The following is a 17,470-nucleotide window of genomic DNA, read 5'->3' on the forward strand; positions in this document are numbered from 1 at the left end:
AAGGTAAGGGATACATGTTGGGGGAGGGAGATATATTTGCAGCCAATGTCAATGCAAAAATAAAGGTATCGCTTTTAATATCTTATTACGGCGATCTTGGACCTGCGATATTTTCTACGGGTGTAAAGCCTTTTCAGTTATTTTCCATTGTTCTCGGCCTTGAGAACATTTATAGTGCCCTTTGTTAGGTTAAGAAGAGAACATGAATTGCAGCAGCCGCTCTGCGCAGACCAAAATTAATTGCTGAATAATATTATTATTTCGTATTGTAGGCTTGACGTATATGTCGGGGTAGACACACACACCTTGCTTCAACCGTTTCACTAGCTACTATTATAGTAGCCTAATGTTATTACTGTTTCTCTATAACAAAATCAGAGCTGGATCTAGGTCTAAATGTTTGAGAATGGTTCTTCGACTTCCGGAAGTAAAGCTTAAATAAAACAATGTACGCGCGCTACCGTAGTATATCCTCTTTTTCTTCGTTTTTCGGATGCGCTTTGCTTCTCCGTTTTGAGCTAGTACAAACTACCGGTTGTCATCGACATTGAGTAAACGTGTACCTTACGTTATGCATGCGTGTGTGATTACTACGATGTATTCTACGGTATGCCCAGATTTTCTGCTATGGCAGTGCATCCCAAAAAAAACCACGTCCAAAATTCTCTCCGACTCTGAAATCTATCATTCCATTCACCTTAGCAATTTATTCGACTGCATAAAGAGGCTTCCGCTTTATATATGTTTTCTTTTTCTTTTTCCTTTGTCGGAGGTCCTGGTGCCACATCACTACTACGTTCAGATCACAGTGTTTATGTGCCTGTACGGGCGTGGATCTGTTTCATTTATGCTTCTAAGAATTCCTTTGGCCAAACTTGTCTAAGGCGATGTTCCACCAAAGGTTGGGGAAATACTCATATTGGATACTATTATTATATTTTCTACTTACGTTACTTGGTTTGCAAGTAAGTTCCGAACGGAAAAGTAACAGTGGGATAGGAAGTTTGGTTATGTTATTGTGCCAGTATTGTTTGTTGTTCATATAAACTTTTTTTTTTTGCTGTTGTGTGAGCCTTTCGCCGAAAACGAATTCCGCCAATGTTCAGCAGGATTTTACCTTAAGTTTTACTTGTTCCTCTACATCATCATCTTCCCGGGCTGTTGTTGCATATAGTATTTTGACTTTTTTTTCACTTGTTCTATACCCTTTATGCAGGAAAAAAACCGTTACCTATCCTAAGAAAACTGTTTACTACATATTCAATAGCAGTATATTACTGCTGTGAAGTGATCATTTTTCGATTGCACTTTATTTGTCTTGATTTAACAGTGAAAAGAAACTGAATAATTGAGAGGCTAAGATTAGGGATCTCGAATAATATTAATAAATTATCAATTCATTTAATTGGAAGAGAAATAAGCAAAATAGAATTAGGAAATACCTATTTTAATTGCTGATAATCCACTCATATAACATAATTACTTTGTTGGATGACCGTTTGAGTATATTATAGTGCAGATTTTTTTGTTTTGATCGCAATATTGAATTCAGTTTGACAACACTAAAAGTGCGATGTCCCGAAGACGATCAAATGCATGTTCTGCTTGTCATAGAAGAAAGATCAAGTGCGATGTAATGGCCCAGAGACCGTGCACGAACTGTAGGTTATTCGGGACGGTTTGCCAATTGCATGCCGATGAAAGAAGGAAGAGAAGTACGAGTGATCATACTTATATAACTGGCGACAACGCTGAGAATACTGCACATCAACGATTGAAGATTTTACTTGCAGATGGAGGGCTGTTCGGTATGGACTACCTTAAGGAGCTCATTAAGAGGAAAGATGATCTGAAAGAGGTTGTTTTTCACTCTCACAAGAAGAATTTTGAATGCACTAGTATGTATTACTTTCCTTCCAGTTCCCACTATCAGATATATGCACCCAATCCAACCCAGATTCATACCTATGTTGATCCCTGTCAATATATGAAGAATATGACAGCGTTACAGTTGCCAGATGCAAATGTAACTGTGTGGGAAATTCTTATGCTAGAAGGTGCGCTTTTGCTTCCGAAGAAGTCGATTTGTCGAGAGCTTATTGACGACTTTTTTAAATACAACCATTGGATATTTCCATTCATTAACAAGAAAGAGTTTATCGAGCAGTTTGAGGAAAGTAAGTGTTCCATGCTACTACTCCAATGCATTATACGATGTGCCATCATATCATCAGATGACCCTCGGTTCCTAGATGACCTTCAAAGTATTCATCTTGCTTCAGAAATCATGTCGAAAAGGATAAAATGTCTGTTAAACTACAGCTATGAAACAGACCCCTTAGTAAGGATTCAAGGACTGTTATTACAAACTAAAGGCGAATCCCTGTCTACTAACGAGCTGGTTATAGAAGAAAGTTTATTTTTTGCAGCCAATTTAATTAATTGTTTCGGTTTCCATAGAGCGAATTTAGACTCAGATCCATTCCCTCAAAAAGACAAGAAGCTATGCTATTGGTACTTCTATATCATGTCCAATGCATACTTAAATGGTAATATCTTTGAAATGGATGTCGATGTGGAGATGCTTACCCTTGACGATTTCTCAGAGGACATGCCATATCAGGAGAAGTATGTGTTCATCAAGTTAGTTGAACTAAGTGGCATTTTGAAGAGTATTAAAAAGCTCAATTACAGTCCAAAGACCGAATTCACAATTGACTCTACAGAGAACATCATGAATTTCACTAGTGTGATCGATAAGTGGAAATCTACACTGCCGCCGTTTTTCATAGAGTGTTTAGAAACGAACGGCATCTTGGAAAAGGAGGATTCCCGTTTGTTCATCTACGTTCACTTACTTTATTGTAAAGTTATATTGTATTTGCATAAGAAGGTATGGTTATATGGGTCAGTTAATGATAAGCAATATAGCCTATCGACACCAATTTGTTACAGCACGATCAACATGATTCTTGATATATGCGATGCTATTGTCGGAAGCGAATATTTGAGAAGAAGAATGCATGAAATTTTCAACAGAATCATACTGGAAGCTTTCCAGGTGGTCAATTATAAGTATCATACCGACTCTGATCTCATTACAAAAGATGCATGCTTTTCATATGTTGTACGTTTCCAAAAGTATTTCGAGGCAACGAAAAGTCATTGGTTAACAGCAAAGGTTGGTGGTGAAGTTTTGAAATCGTACTTCCCGAGTGCTGTTGGCCAGTTTCGGCCACTGTCATCATTAGACGACCATGAGGTATATGACTTTCAATTCTGAGAACGGGCTTTGAAAAACTAATAAAAAAGAGTTAAAAGAATTATAGAAGAAACGGCCGCGACCACGAAAGCCGTAATTACAACGTCATCATTATCACACAGTGTCTGCTTCAACTTGTTTGCTTCAACTTGTTTGCTAGGTATATAGAGCCTGAAGCTAAAAAGAAAAAATAATAATATTATTCATAATAATACTACTACTAATACTAGTACTACTAATAATAATTGCAACAATAACAATTCTTCTACACTACCAAGGTAACACGGTACAATCTATCTGAGTAGTTCAAGTTGTGCTACGAAACTATCCTAAAATTAACTTTCTCTTTCATTGTTCTACAAACGTAGCCTGTTGAGACAGCAGGCTTATATTTCTCGACACTTCACGAACATACAAAGCGTCCCGCTAGCCACGGCGACCGTCCTTCCACGGCACCATGAAGTAATGACCAGCCATTTTGACATGTTCCGTAATCCGCCCAATCAAAAGCAATTCGTTTCATCATTCTCATTTTTCCCTCCCTAACTGGCAGCGCACAACTCAAAAAATAACAACCAAAACAGAAGGAAACCAGTGTCTGGTGCTATGATGTGTGATATACCTGTTAGTCTCTTCATAATTACACCTTTCGGCGTTCTGTGAGAAAGAAAAAAAAACAACAACAGAAATGATACTCAACGTCTTCTTTTATGCATAGTGTTCGTATCATATTCCTGTACATAAATAAACTACTCTTTGAAAGCAGCAGTTCTCATTGCGGGCATGCATGCATCGCGCATAAACCAAAAAAACAAACAGGGGCTCTTTACAAGAGTAAATGCGAATTGGCCTGAGAAAAACAGAAACAAAAAAAAAAAAAAAAATGAAGATTCGGAATTATACATAATGGTCCTTTGCATATCCGAGGCGTTATGAGCAGGATATCCTCGTAGAGACTTAAATCAAAGAAAAAAACAAGCACAAACACAAGTACAAGCACAAACACAAGTAAATAAAAAAAAAAATGCTTACACACACGGGAATACGTATACGTACGGGATTACATACGGGATTACAAACGGGATTACACACGGGATTACATATTACATATTACTTACAGCCATACGTAGTAGATACAGGCAGAAAAAAGCACTGGGCTAATGCAGACCTGCACTTTGATGTAGTCTCACTACTGGTAGTAGTCAGCCAGAATGCCACTGAGGTACTGTGTTATGTAGTTTCAAAGTACATCTCCCTCGAAACCCCCTCATGTAAGGTAAGAAAATCCGTAGCGGGGGTGGGTGGGTGCCCCTTTTGAACGCCGTCTTCCAACCGGTTGCAGAATCTGAAGATATTCATTTGCTGATCACGGGAGTTGCATCCTACATGCAGTAGAAGCATACTGGCTATCCCTCGAAATACTATAGATTAGATCTAAAAAAAAAATTAATAACTGTACATCCCTTTTTCCCTTCGAACAATAGGGGTTAGATTTTCGGAAATTTCCGCTTGTTCTATGCCGTGTCAGTACAGCTTTTTTTCCTTTGGATGTTTTGTTTGAATTGCCAATTATTCTTTTTTTTATGTTGCCGGGTGACGATAACTTAGAAGGAAAAAGAAATCTCTAGATAATGAGAAAGGTAGAGAGTGTAAAGGGTATTGTATCAAATGAGCGATGACTTATTGAATAAAGTAATCAAGTAAGGTACAAAAAATAAATAAAAAAAAAAAAGATGCATACAGTATGCCTTGGCGGAAAATTCAGCGGTTAGTAAGTAGATTTGTAAGTGAAGGCTGATGCTAAGTTTTCTGTCTGTGTGAAGTTGCTTGATACCTTCGGTAACGACGATACGATTTGATATTGAAAGAGATCAAGAAATCAAGAAATCAAGAAATCAAGAATTCAGGATCTTGTGCAATCTTGCCATATTGGCGACTATGGATGTAACATCTGAGCATGAATTACCAGTGAGTAAGGAGGAGCGAATCAAACTAGCGTTGTCATATATCAAAGAACAATATGGTGGGGATGCTCCCAATTTGATGTGCGTTGATAATAATTCTAGGGAAAACGGAATTAAGGTCACGAAGTATGACAAGGCTCAGGGAGGACCGACTATTAGGCAGATCGCGATGTACTTCAAGATTCCCAAGAGTACTCTGTATGACAGAATGAAAGCTTATCGGGGCCAGAAACGACAAAGGGCACCAACTAGAATGCGAGCGCGAACACGAACACAAACCCAGGCCCAGGCCCAGACCCAGACCGAAGCTCAAGTTCCTGGAGTTCCTGGTATCCCTATTAATTTATCCTCGATTAAGAAGCAGCAGCAGCAATTCGAAGAAATGGATCAAATACAAAAGGAATTCACACACACCTCTCAAATGAAGTTTAGTCCCGAGATGGAGCTTCTTATTGTCAGAAATATTCAGGGATACGTCATGGCGTATGGGAATTTACCGCTGATATCTGATTTACGGGAATGTATATCGCTGATCACAAGAACTAAAACCTTTGGTAATAAATGGATATCTGGGTTTATACGAAGACATGCTGATGAGCCGATCTACGGAAATACAGGCACAACGGTACCTAATGCTACATTCAAGGATTTCAAGCTATGGAAGAACAAACAAAGCCAGTTAAACACCATATTTCTCCAACAGCTACAAAAGCGGTTGTGCATTTGTGATCGTTTTCAGTACCTATGCATGTATGAAATACGGCAGGCAGATCCAGCTACGAGCGTAAAACATGTAATACTGGCACTCGACGTAAAAATTTTGGAAACTGATTCTGGGAAAAAGGACGTTTCCGTAGAATTGTTGTGCGATCCCGTTGTCGTAGATATCGGTGCCATGGCTCTGCCGAGTTTAGATTCAACATCACACCCAGGTCACCCTGGTGATCCTCTATTACACCTTTTGCATTCCGTCCTGAAATACATCCCAGCAGAAGAAACACAGTTGATCATCTTGGAAGGATTGACTCATCTCGAGCATTGGAGCTGGTCCCAATGCATCGAACTCGTAACAAAATACAAACTCAATAATAAACTATTCGCTGTTCCCTGGGGGAACCATATACTGGCAAAAAGCCTACAATATAGCTTGCAGGACACGCTTCTCTCGAAAGTTACATCATCTCAACTCTCTCCTGCGTCCCGCATCCTAAAAGAACTAGTCAACAACTCAACAAATAACTCACAACTCCATCAGCAACATCGGAATCATCAGAACCACCAGAACCACCAGAATCAGCATCAGCATCGTCTCGTAGATCCTAAAGACGCGCTTCAAAAATTACTCGACACCATCTGTAAGAACGAGTCTCGTCTCTATAGAGAACTACACAATCCAGAAAGTCGCATCACCCTATGTGACATTTTTAACCAGGTGCGCGTCATCTCGGAATCTCTATCATCATCATCCTCCTCCTCCTCATCATCATCATCATCATAGCAAGCTCACAGTCCCTCTGTTACTCTTGCATCCTATCTAGGTCACGTGCTTCAAATCTTCTGGTCCTTTCTTTACTTCTCCTTCTCCTTCTCTCTCCAGTAACTACTACACGACACGAGGACGATAAGACTAGTTTAATTTTCGCCGTTCAAAACGATTATCTGCGCCATATCTCTTCGAATCACTTAGAACGACATGTATGGTCATGTCCAGTTCGAAACCCGTTTGTCATGCTGTCTAAGTATTGTTATTTTATTTATTTTTTTTTTGTTGTTTCGTAGGAATAGATGGAAAAAAAAAAAATAAATTGAATTGAGAAATAACAAGAAAATGCTAAGACCTTGAACACCATAATTAGGACGTTTTGGCGTTACTAGTATTTTTGAGAGTGGTATTTGGAGATCAATTGGTTTTCTAGGTCTTGCTGGTAGAGCTGGGGAAGTAGTAAAAGCATAGTAACAATGTCACACGAAGCAGAAGAGGATTTATTGGAATACTCTGACAACGAACAAGAAGTTCAAGTTGACAACAAAGCAGCCGAAGTCAATGCTGAGAGCAACGGCGAAAGCCAAGACAAGGATGCCGATAAGAAGGGTTCTTATGTCGGTATTCACTCTACTGGTTTCAAGGATTTCTTGTTGAAGCCTGAATTGTCGAGAGCTATCATCGATTGTGGTTTCGAACATCCTTCTGAAGTGCAACAACACACCATTCCTCAGTCTATCCACGGTACGGATGTCTTGTGCCAAGCCAAGTCTGGTTTGGGTAAGACTGCTGTGTTCGTTTTGTCCACTTTGCAGCAACTAGACCCAGTTCAAGGTGAAGTCAGCGTTGTTGTGTTGTGTAACGCTAGAGAGTTGGCCTACCAAATTAGAAACGAATACTTGAGATTCTCTAAATATATGCCTGACGTCAAGACTGCTGTCTTCTACGGTGGTACTGAATACAAGAATGACATCGATTTGTTGGCCAAGAAGGAAACCGTCCCACACATTATCGTTGCAACCCCTGGTCGTTTAAAGGCTTTGGTTAGAGATAAGTACATCGACTTGTCCCACGTTAAGAACTTCGTTATTGACGAATGTGACAAGGTTTTGGAGGAATTGGACATGAGAAGAGACGTACAAGACATCTTTAGAGCAACCCCAAGGGATAAGCAAGTCATGATGTTCTCCGCTACTTTATCTCAAGAGATTAGACCTATCTGCAGAAGATTCTTGCAAAATCCATTGGAAATCTTCGTCGATGACGAGGCTAAATTGACTCTACACGGTCTACAACAATACTACATTAAACTAGACGAAAAGGAAAAGAACCGTAAGCTAGCTCAATTGCTAGACGACTTGGAATTCAACCAAGTTATCATTTTCGTGAAGTCCACTGCAAGAGCTAACGAACTAACCAAACTATTGAACGCCTCTAACTTCCCAGCTATCACTGTGCATGGTCACATGAAGCAAGAAGAACGTATTGCCCGTTATAAGGCATTCAAAGAATTCGAAAAGCGTATCTGTGTGTCTACTGACGTGTTCGGTAGAGGTATCGATATTGAACGTATCAACCTCGCTATCAACTACGATATGCCAAACGAGGCAGACCAATACCTACATCGTGTTGGTAGAGCTGGTAGATTTGGTACTAAGGGTTTGGCTATCTCCATGATTTCTAGCCCAGAAGATGAACAAGTCTTGGCTAAAATTCAAGAGAGATTTGACGTTAAGATTACTGAATTCCCAGAAGAAGGTGTTGATCCATCTACTTACTTGAACACTTGAACTCTCTCTTAAGTTGTAGCCTGTTTTGCTCCAAGTCCAATGCAGAAAACTAGAATAAAAATCAAGTACATTAATTTAAGTAAAACTAAATTAAAAAAAAACTGGAATGAACCTAACGTGTGTATTATCAAATAATATATGGTTTTTATACTACTATAAATGACTCTTTATTAACTCTTCAAGGTTAATGTGACAAAAAAAATAAAGGATATATTATTAACATATCATTTTATATATATCATTGTGTGGTAAATTACATGAATTTTGAAGCAGTCTAAACTACTTCTGGTGTGTCTTAAATTCTAATCTATAGAAATATCAAGCAAGACGACCTGGCAACAAAGTATTTTCGAAGAATATAGTGTACATTGTTACACCAGAAAGAAGAAAATGGAAAACTAATCGTATGAATTTAAACCTTTCTGAGCTAAGTCTGCAAAAGACGGATAACCCTGAAATACTAATTTTTGATAAGAAGTCATTCAGTGTCAAGGTTTTTGGGACAATATGTGGTAATATTTGTCCTTCTTTAATCATAATTTAACGACGCCATTTTTTTTTCAAAGGATCATAGTTTCATTATGCAGCTGAAGACGGTTGAGATTAAAATGAAACAAAACCTTGCGGGGAAATATCTTGGAACAACAAGTTTGTACAATAATTAGAAAATGTCTTTAACTGTACCATCCGCTGTATTGAAACTGCGCAACTTCGGCAGTGCTGTTCCGTTTGGTAATGGAGGCCTATTTAACTGTAGAGTTGGTAACTCGGTATTGTCTACTTTCGGAGCCATGGTAGAAAGTTTGGGTTCAGCTTTGATATCCGACACATTTCGCAAAGCTGGCAAAGGTTGTATTGCTGGGATTGTTGGTGCTGGTGTTGTGTCTACTGGTGTTTGAGGACTGTGAATAATCTGTGATTGTTGGCTTTGGTTTGCCATCAGTTGGGTGCCGTCATGCGAAATGTCAGATTCAGTATTATCTGGATTTTCTAGTTTCTCTTCGACAATAGCAGATGTGCCTATAGATGTACCAACACGTCCTGCTGGATTTTGTTCCTCCTTCAATACTTTTGTAGCAAGAATACCAAGGGTATTGAGCATATTTGAATCAGAGGTGTGGAGTTGTCGCGAACCATATGGAGGTTTTCTCACATGAGCAGATGGCATTGAGTTTGGCCTTGACAGCCTTGAATTGTATGCCTGATTTTGGTTCAATAATCTTGATAAACGGTTGATCTCTTTATTCTTGGACATGATGGTTTCCCTGTACTTTGTGATCTTTACCGAACTGTGTTCTAATTGCTTTTGCAACTCTGTTTTCTGTAATATTAAGTTATACTTCATACTTTCGAATTGTTGTTTAGCTAAAGTTTGTTCCACTTGGAAGCCACTCTGCAGTTCATGTAAGTTCTTCACGAGAAGCATATTTTTTAACGTTAGCTGCTTGACGCGTTCTTGTGATTTAGATAGTGCACTCATTAAACTTTCCAAAGTTGAAGAGACATCATTCGGGTCACCGTTTAAAGACTCAGTTTCTTTTTCACCATTCCCATTAGATTCTGGACTTATCATCGTGGTTTGATTTGGTTTTAAAGTAACTATGGTTTTTCTAGCATTGTCTATTGCTAAATTAACGTGCTCATTTAAAGAATCTTCTTGTGTGGATAAGGAGGAAGAATTCGAGACAGTAGAATTATTACGAGCCAAATCCTTTGGTAAATAGTTTCCTTGTATATCTTGTAAGTCACTATGATTTTCGGGATCACAATTGTGGTCCTTATTGTTCTCTGTCATGTTGTGTTCCTTACCCTTATCGGATTTACGTTCCAATATCTTCTCAGCCCAACAAGAACTGTATAACTCTGTTGCTGGATTATCCGGGGTAAAATATTTTGCAACCTACTGAGGGAGATTTCTGATTCAGTCGAGCCGTTGGGCTGTTTTGATTCAATTTCAAGCATGTTGTTATATAAATCCTTTTACTTGACTGTGGTTGTTAATTACTCTGTGACGCGAAACAACGCGTAATCATGCGAAAACTTCATTCTTGTCACGTGACAGCAGAACCTGTTCACTAAAACGCGACCATTTCTTTGCTTCTAGAAGGCAGTGATGTACGCTTCTATATTCCGCATGCGTGCAGGTGGGTGTGCTTCCATCCCTGTACGTTACATTCAAGCTAGACACGAAACATGCCTCGAGGATTCAGCCAAGGCTTTGGGATATTAACGTTCTACCCGTGATATTAGGCTATACAGTATGTAGATGTAGTATTATGTTGATAATAAGATACAATAGAAAAGCGAAATGTAGATTTCCATATGATCCTGATTAACGGTAAGATTTTTGGAATCTAGATCTAGCACCTCTACCACCGAATTTCTTTGGTTCTGGTCTTCTAGAATCAGCAATCAACAAGGTTCTGTCGTAAGAAGTGAAAGCCTTCTTCAATTCGTTCTTGGATTGTTCGTCAACGTACTTTTGGTGGTAAGCGACCAAACCCTTAGCGATAGCTTGTCTGATGGCGTAGACTTGAGAGACGTGACCACCACCGGTGACCTTAACTCTGATGTCGATGTTGGCGAACTTGTCCAAACCAACCAACAACAATGGTTCGTAAACCTTGAATCTCAAGATTTCTGGTTGCACCAAGGTGATTGGAGAACCGTTAACCTTGATCAAACCCTTACCGGCCTTAACATGGGCGACGGCAGTAGCAGACTTCTTCTTACCAAAAGTCTAAATTAAAACGGAAGATTATCAACCAAGGAAGGTTAATATGATATAAATGTTAGTATAATGGCTCCTCTGGAAGATTTTTTTTGTTAAGAGCAAGCTGAAATCATAAGCATATGAATCAACGAAATGGTTATAGGTATGAAGGTATCATCGGGACAACACTATTTCCTCTTTTATTCTTCAAACTGGATGTGCATATACATCTGAATGTTTATCTCATGCTTCCTGCGTTCTATTATAGATATTTCTGCTCATTCTCTAGTTCGCAATACGGTATCGGTATTTACGACAATTCAGGTTCAAAATACATTACACGTTGTACGCATGAATGTTATACCACGATCTATTCATATTTGTTGTTTAACTCTCTTGTCTATTCTTCATTGCACAATGGGTTGTTCTATCTGTTTAAACCATATGGATCGTCTTTACTCTGCTAGCTCTCATTATTTGTACTCTTATTTTGGTAAACATACTTGGACACTTGGGACAGTAGACATCTTCGACTTTGCTTGCTTCGGTCTAAACTATATCTTAATTATAACGTGAACTGTCTTTAAGCGTTAAAACCTATTATAACTACTATAATCGCTACATAATCCAAATGTAATATCTTTTCAAACACTTTTTCAACTTTGGTGAAGCTAACGGAACCTATGCCAAAAACAGTGGCCTACGAGACTGGGGGGGCACTCCATCCTGGGCAGAAGCAGCCTAACGAAGCTACCTAGAGTCCATTCGGGGACTAAGCAGAGAGAGGGGAAAGTGAGTCTAGAGTAGAGGTTAGGCTGGGAACCTCTTCTGCCTAGCCTACCCCATCACGGTAATGGTACCAAAAGGTTGGAAACTCTCCGCCCCCCTCCCTGGATACCACCTAGAATTGCCCTCTCTCCTGGTTGGGAAGATACTCGTTCCCTGCTGAGAGGAATCTCTGGCCCTGGGTTACGGGCAGTAGACCACCTAGACGAAGAGTAGGCAAGGTACCAATTACTTGCTTACCCAAGACAGAGACCAGAAAATTCGTAGACCTGACGGTTAACCTTTCCTTTTATGGTAATTATTATTAATCAGTGTTTCGTATGGTGTGAAAATATATGTCTTGGTGTACTGATTTTCAATCTAACAGTCCCTCATTATATTTGTGACTGTTTTCCGTGCACCCTGTATTTTCAAATTTTCATAGCAGTCACTATTACTCTTTTAGGTATATTATCGTATGTTTTTCATGGATTATCCACCCTCACTTCAACTGTCCACTGGAGGCGCACTATTGTCACACACAGTTGCAGCTCCATCTCACCCCATTCCCCAACTTTCTCTGTCTATCCCAACGCACCGAGTGTGGGACCTGCCTAGCCTAGCCTGGTTCGCTGTGGTATCTCTCCCAGCTTCTGCCACTGTACACACCTTCCCCTCTCTGCCAGGCTCAATCCCTTCCTGCCTAGCCCGCCTAAGCTCAGCTCCAAACCTTTGCGACCGCCAGAACTGCTGGTTGTGCCTTGCTGTAGTATGCTGCCTGAGAGTTTCGCAGATGCCTGGCCTCTCTCCCTTCTCGATAGGATAATATTATTCAAAATTTTAAGTGCTAGTTATAATATTGAAGTTAAGCAAGGTGTGTGTTATTATAGTAGTTGTATCATATAGCTTAAGACCACGTTAAGGTAAACCAAGGATCAAGTAACAATGGGTATGTTAATAAATGAGCTATAAACAGCACCGACGTGCCAGTAAAGTTGGAGTTATTAGGGCTTAGACGTTTTAAAATGAACCGAGATGGAATATAATAGAACCACTTAAATGAGAAAGCATTTACATTAAGTTAAATCTAAGACGAGAAACATGGGATATATGACTGAATTGAACAGTGGCATAATATAGTGGTATAATACTTCATGAATGTGATTGATTTTGGGATGAAATATTTATGGATCAGATAGTGTTATATCACAGTTGTTTCGTTAGTTTCTCCTAATACTCATCCTACACAGGAGTAAAGTTGAGTTTAATTCACTTATTAGTTATTGAAAGGTTACTTTGTAATCACTCGTATTGGACTACAAAAGAGACCGAAGACACGAAATCTAAGACACTCCATTTTTACAGATTCCTGTATAGGAATACATGGCATTTCAACCACTACTAATTATGAACTATTTTGACTAACAATCGCTTATTATTGTTTACAATAATATTATTAAACAGCTATCTCCAAGAACTTACCAATTTTGAAGAACCACTTCAGAAAGCACTGGCAAGAACGTGTCAGAGTTCACTTCGACCAAGCTGGTAAGAAGGTCTCTAGACGTCACGCCAGAGCTGCCAAGGCTGCCAAGATCGCCCCAAGACCATTGGACTTGTTGAGACCAGTTGTCAGAGCCCCAACTGTTAAGTACAACAGAAAGGTTAGAGCTGGTAGAGGTTTCACCTTGGCTGAAATCAAGGCTGCTGGTTTGACCGCTGCTTACGCCAGAACTATTGGTATTGCTGTTGACCACAGACGTCAAAACAGAAACCAAGAAATCATGGACTTGAACGTTCAAAGATTGAAGGAATACCAATCTAAGATCATCGTCTTCCCAAGAAAGGGTAAGGCTCCAGAAGCTGAACAAGTTTTGTCTGCTGCTGCTTCCTTCCCAATTGTCCAACCAGTTACTGACTCTGAAACCAGAGCTGTTGAAGACAACGGTGAATCCGCTTACAGAACCTTGAGATTGGCTAGATCCGAAAAGAGATACAAGGGTATCAGAGAAAAGAGAGCTAAGGACAAGGCTGAAGCTGAAGCTGAAAAGAAGAAATAAGCAACATCATAACTATTATTCAATTACTAGAAAACAAGTTGTTTTATTTTATAAATCTTTAATCAAATATCTTATCCGTCATTTAATATCGTTTACGGTTTTATTAAATACTGCTACTACATGTAGTTGCGTTATCTTTTCGTATATAGTTTGGCTCTGTCGTGAAGCGGCATTTGTGAATAATTGTTATAGTCATCTAAGCAATACTAATCCGTATCATACTTCAGCGGTGAACGGGTGCGACTTCGAAGTGTCATAATTTAGGCATATATATTAACATCTAGATGATGCAATATATTATACATAACTTATGTACTGAAATTGGAGTAATACACAAAGACGATGCAATGAATTAGAAAGAATGAACTTTGGTGTTGTATATTTATTTGATTCCAAATTAACGTAGTAAATAGTATACTAATGTACTAATAAAAACAGAATAATCTTTTCCCATGTTAAAAGTGAAATTAATTTAATCGAACAAACCGAAACCCATGTCATCATCGGATTCTTCCTTGGCTTCTTCTTCCTTTTCTTCAGCAGCAGCTTCTTCACCAGCGGCACCAGCGGCACCACCGACAGCAGCTGGAGCAGCACCGGCAGCACCAGCTTCGAACTTAACCAACAAGTCCTTGATGTTTTGCTTAGACAAAGCCTTAGCAAAGATGTCAGCCCAGATACCTTCAACTGGAACCTTAGCGGCATCGGTCAAAGCCAACAACTTTTCAGCAGAGACTTCGATTTCAGCATCAGCCAAGATCAAGGCAGCGTAGGACAAAGCAGTTTCAGTAGACATTTCTAATAATACTTTCCTGGTTCTGGGGTTGTAGAGATAATCAAATTAAGCTCGTTATGAAGCAGACTATTTCTTTGGTGCTAGGAAAACAACAAATAAAAACTTTTGTTAACACATCTAATAAATGTTCTAAACCAGGTAAATTCAATGGTTAATCTGCAAATGTCTCTTCTAAACTTTTATTCGAATTGCATCTCAACTGAAAAAGTTCAAAAATTTCAGAAAAGTCTTTGCGTGGTCTCGTGAATGATGATAGTTCGTCTTAAGTGATTTCTCACATTTCCAATTTACACATTGTGGTTAGAAAAAGCAATGTTTAAAAAAGACGTTCGCACGTGATCTGAATAAAATGTCTAGTGTCATAATAATAAAAACAGAAAGAAGGAATATTGTTTCTGCAACTGTGTTTCTCATAGTAAAGTCATTTTATATTTACGCTACTCGATATAGAAAGATATACTGTACGCACATGTATAACTATAAGTGCAGTTTATCATTTAAGCACATTGGAAGAGAATTTTTTTCCTTATCGAAATTTACGAAAAGGTTCGTCCCTTCAATAAAAGAGTAGATGCAATAATGAAATTAATGTGGAGTGTCGTATCATAAGTCATATCATAGTCGTTATACATCATATCATACATGCATCAGTGCTCTTGTAAACTTAACTTGATAGCCCTTTGAACCATTTCATCATCCAGATCTTCCAACGTTTTTTGACGCCTTGATGGACTATGTGGGGTGTCAGGGCCCCCAATGGATGATGAAAATGATTCATGTCTTGAAGGGTATTCCGGGTCAATCAATTGGTTGCTCATATGTATGGCTGTGGCATTGGCTGATCTTCTTGCCAATCTTAGCCTTTCCTTGTTTAAGTTCACTTCCCAATCAGGCCTGATAGTATCAGCGGTAATCACAGAGGGGTCGTGTGCAGGAATAGAGCCTCTACGCATTGTTTGAATATTTTCTCCACCGATATTGGGGCTGCTGGTATTGTTGTTATGGGATGAATTGGAAAGTTCTCCATCCTTACCGCTGAATTCTGATAAACGGTATTCCGAAGGGTAAATGCCGTTGATGCCGGTGGTCCTATTTTTGGGCGGGTCATAGGTGATACCAAACTCCGCAGTGGCACAATATGGACAGTTGGCAGGCTCACTGACCAATAAATTGGGGTCCTTCATCTCATCTGGTTCTACTTCTTTCGTTGGATCAACTTCTTCATGAGGGAAATGGGGCGCTTGGCGTTTGATCTGTACAAAACATTCGGTGCAAATCGGTTGTTGGCAGCACCTTGATATGTTCAACGGCTTTGGGAAGTATAAGAAGCAAATTGGACATTCTGCTCCATCTTTATAGAGTACATATTTTAAGTCATCGCTTGGAAGGGAACTCACCTTGTGTGACTCATGTTTTCTTTCTTTAAGCTTAAGCTCGAGGAACTTCTCGCTTGCCTTCTCTTGCCAGTTAACCCTCTTGAAATAGAGTCTCGCCTTCGAAATCTTGGATCTCTGTCTTCTCTGCTCCCTTTTGGACAGACTTTTGTCTAAAAGATAATCAAAGTCATCGTCTGCCAGGTTTCCGATGGGGACACCTTCAAACTCCTCTGGATCGGTCGGGAACGAAGCATGCAAGGGCAAACCGTCCACAATCTTGATGATTTCTTCGCGTGTCCATGACTCGTCAAACTCCTGCAGCGGCGTGTAAAAGGGAGCTAGTCTCCTATCTATGATCAAAGCCTTCACTACTTCCGCGTCATAATCCAATTTATCAAAGTTGTAACACCCAAAAGGTGCCAAAAACCCACCGTCAACGGTCTCGTTATAGTTCACGACTAAATGTCTTGCATGTCTCTCTCTAGCCTTCTCTTTCTCTTTAGCAGACTTCTTCTTATATGGATTCGAACTACTTCCATTGTATGAATCTGATCTGGCTCTCCCACTAGCACTTAATAAATTTCCCACCAAAGATGTAGCTCTTCGGTTACGAATCCCATTCTTCGGCACTTGGTTGCCCAGGTTCAGGGATTCCGACCGCTGCTGTTTTCTGATTCCGGCTTCTTGCGGGCCATCTATCTTTCCTGGAACATTACCCATGGCTATTATTACTACTATACTATGGCTACCGTTTAGCAACTCAAGACCCAATAATCTCCTTTTGCTCTAAATCACTTGGATTTCTCTCTCTTAAGTCCTAGAAGAATTAAAAATGAAGCGAAACTATCTCAACTGTATACCGTTGTTGGTTCACTCTACTGTTTGTTAGCTATCTCTATCGATCCGACTGGATGCAGTTCTTTCGATTCTGCTCCTTGTGTCTATGTCTGTCTTCTTTAACAGACTTCTCTCCCCTTTTCGATAATAAAGGGTAGTTTTCCTATATGATGAAAACGGTATTTATCCAATTTATATATATATATATACAGAACAAACATTTTTCCTTAATTAAAATACTAAGTTAAGCAATGGCCACAGATCAAGAAGTATGCAGGAGATGGACGGACAATACGCCCGGGATATAGATATATATATGAATATATATATTGTGTAGATATTGATGTAAAGAACAAGGAGGGGTGGGTTAAGAGAGTAAAATGCGGCGAAAGAAGCATATTCGTCAAGCCAAAGTGGGGCATCT

At 39.4% G+C, this 17,470-nt stretch overlaps 8 protein-coding genes across 8 annotated transcripts; 4 read left to right on the forward strand and 4 right to left on the reverse strand.

Annotated features, from left to right (window-relative positions):
* Nucleotides 1–1,573: 1,573 nt before the first annotated feature.
* Nucleotides 1,574–3,283, forward strand: KLMA_10696 (cd12148 family transcription factor; the record flags this gene model as incomplete). The annotated part of the gene is made up of 1 exon (XM_022822379.1): nucleotides 1,574–3,283. The coding sequence occupies one exon, from the start codon at nucleotides 1,574–1,576 to the stop codon at nucleotides 3,281–3,283; it is 1,710 nt and encodes a 569-aa protein (XP_022674207.1).
* A 1,917-nt stretch (nucleotides 3,284–5,200) lies between these two features.
* Nucleotides 5,201–6,724, forward strand: KLMA_10697 (uncharacterized protein; the record flags this gene model as incomplete). Its single annotated transcript, XM_022822380.1, has 1 exon — nucleotides 5,201–6,724. The coding sequence occupies one exon, from the start codon at nucleotides 5,201–5,203 to the stop codon at nucleotides 6,722–6,724; it is 1,524 nt and encodes a 507-aa protein (XP_022674208.1).
* Nucleotides 6,725–7,185: 461 nt separating this feature from the next.
* On the forward strand, nucleotides 7,186–8,499 carry SUB2 (ATP-dependent RNA helicase SUB2; the record flags this gene model as incomplete). The annotated part of the gene is made up of 1 exon (XM_022822382.1): nucleotides 7,186–8,499. One exon carries the CDS (start codon nucleotides 7,186–7,188, stop codon nucleotides 8,497–8,499), a length of 1,314 nt encoding a protein of 437 aa, XP_022674209.1.
* A 661-nt stretch (nucleotides 8,500–9,160) lies between these two features.
* On the reverse strand, nucleotides 9,161–10,294 carry FDO1 (Fdo1p; the record flags this gene model as incomplete). Its single annotated transcript, XM_022822383.1, has 1 exon — nucleotides 9,161–10,294. One exon carries the CDS (start codon nucleotides 10,292–10,294, stop codon nucleotides 9,161–9,163), a length of 1,134 nt encoding a protein of 377 aa, XP_022674210.1.
* A 537-nt stretch (nucleotides 10,295–10,831) lies between these two features.
* Nucleotides 10,832–11,739, reverse strand: RPS16B (40S ribosomal protein uS9; the record flags this gene model as incomplete). The annotated part of the gene is made up of 2 exons (XM_022822384.1): nucleotides 10,832–11,239; nucleotides 11,716–11,739. The coding sequence occupies 2 exons, from the start codon at nucleotides 11,737–11,739 to the stop codon at nucleotides 10,832–10,834; spliced, it is 432 nt and encodes a 143-aa protein (XP_022674211.1).
* Nucleotides 11,740–12,922: 1,183 nt separating this feature from the next.
* On the forward strand, nucleotides 12,923–14,037 carry RPL13B (60S ribosomal protein eL13; the record flags this gene model as incomplete). Its single annotated transcript, XM_022822385.1, has 2 exons — nucleotides 12,923–12,926; nucleotides 13,442–14,037. The coding sequence occupies 2 exons, from the start codon at nucleotides 12,923–12,925 to the stop codon at nucleotides 14,035–14,037; spliced, it is 600 nt and encodes a 199-aa protein (XP_022674212.1).
* Nucleotides 14,038–14,509: 472 nt separating this feature from the next.
* RPP1A (ribosomal protein P1) lies at nucleotides 14,510–14,833 on the reverse strand (the record flags this gene model as incomplete). The annotated part of the gene is made up of 1 exon (XM_022822386.1): nucleotides 14,510–14,833. One exon carries the CDS (start codon nucleotides 14,831–14,833, stop codon nucleotides 14,510–14,512), a length of 324 nt encoding a protein of 107 aa, XP_022674213.1.
* A 647-nt stretch (nucleotides 14,834–15,480) lies between these two features.
* Nucleotides 15,481–16,929, reverse strand: SIP5 (Sip5p; the record flags this gene model as incomplete). Its single annotated transcript, XM_022822387.1, has 1 exon — nucleotides 15,481–16,929. One exon carries the CDS (start codon nucleotides 16,927–16,929, stop codon nucleotides 15,481–15,483), a length of 1,449 nt encoding a protein of 482 aa, XP_022674214.1.
* Nucleotides 16,930–17,470: the final 541 nt, after the last annotated feature.

The sequence above is a fragment of the Kluyveromyces marxianus genome, chromosome 1 (genome assembly GCF_001417885.1).
Source record: "Kluyveromyces marxianus DMKU3-1042 DNA, complete genome, chromosome 1".
Classification (NCBI taxonomy): domain Eukaryota; kingdom Fungi; phylum Ascomycota; class Saccharomycetes; order Saccharomycetales; family Saccharomycetaceae; genus Kluyveromyces; species Kluyveromyces marxianus.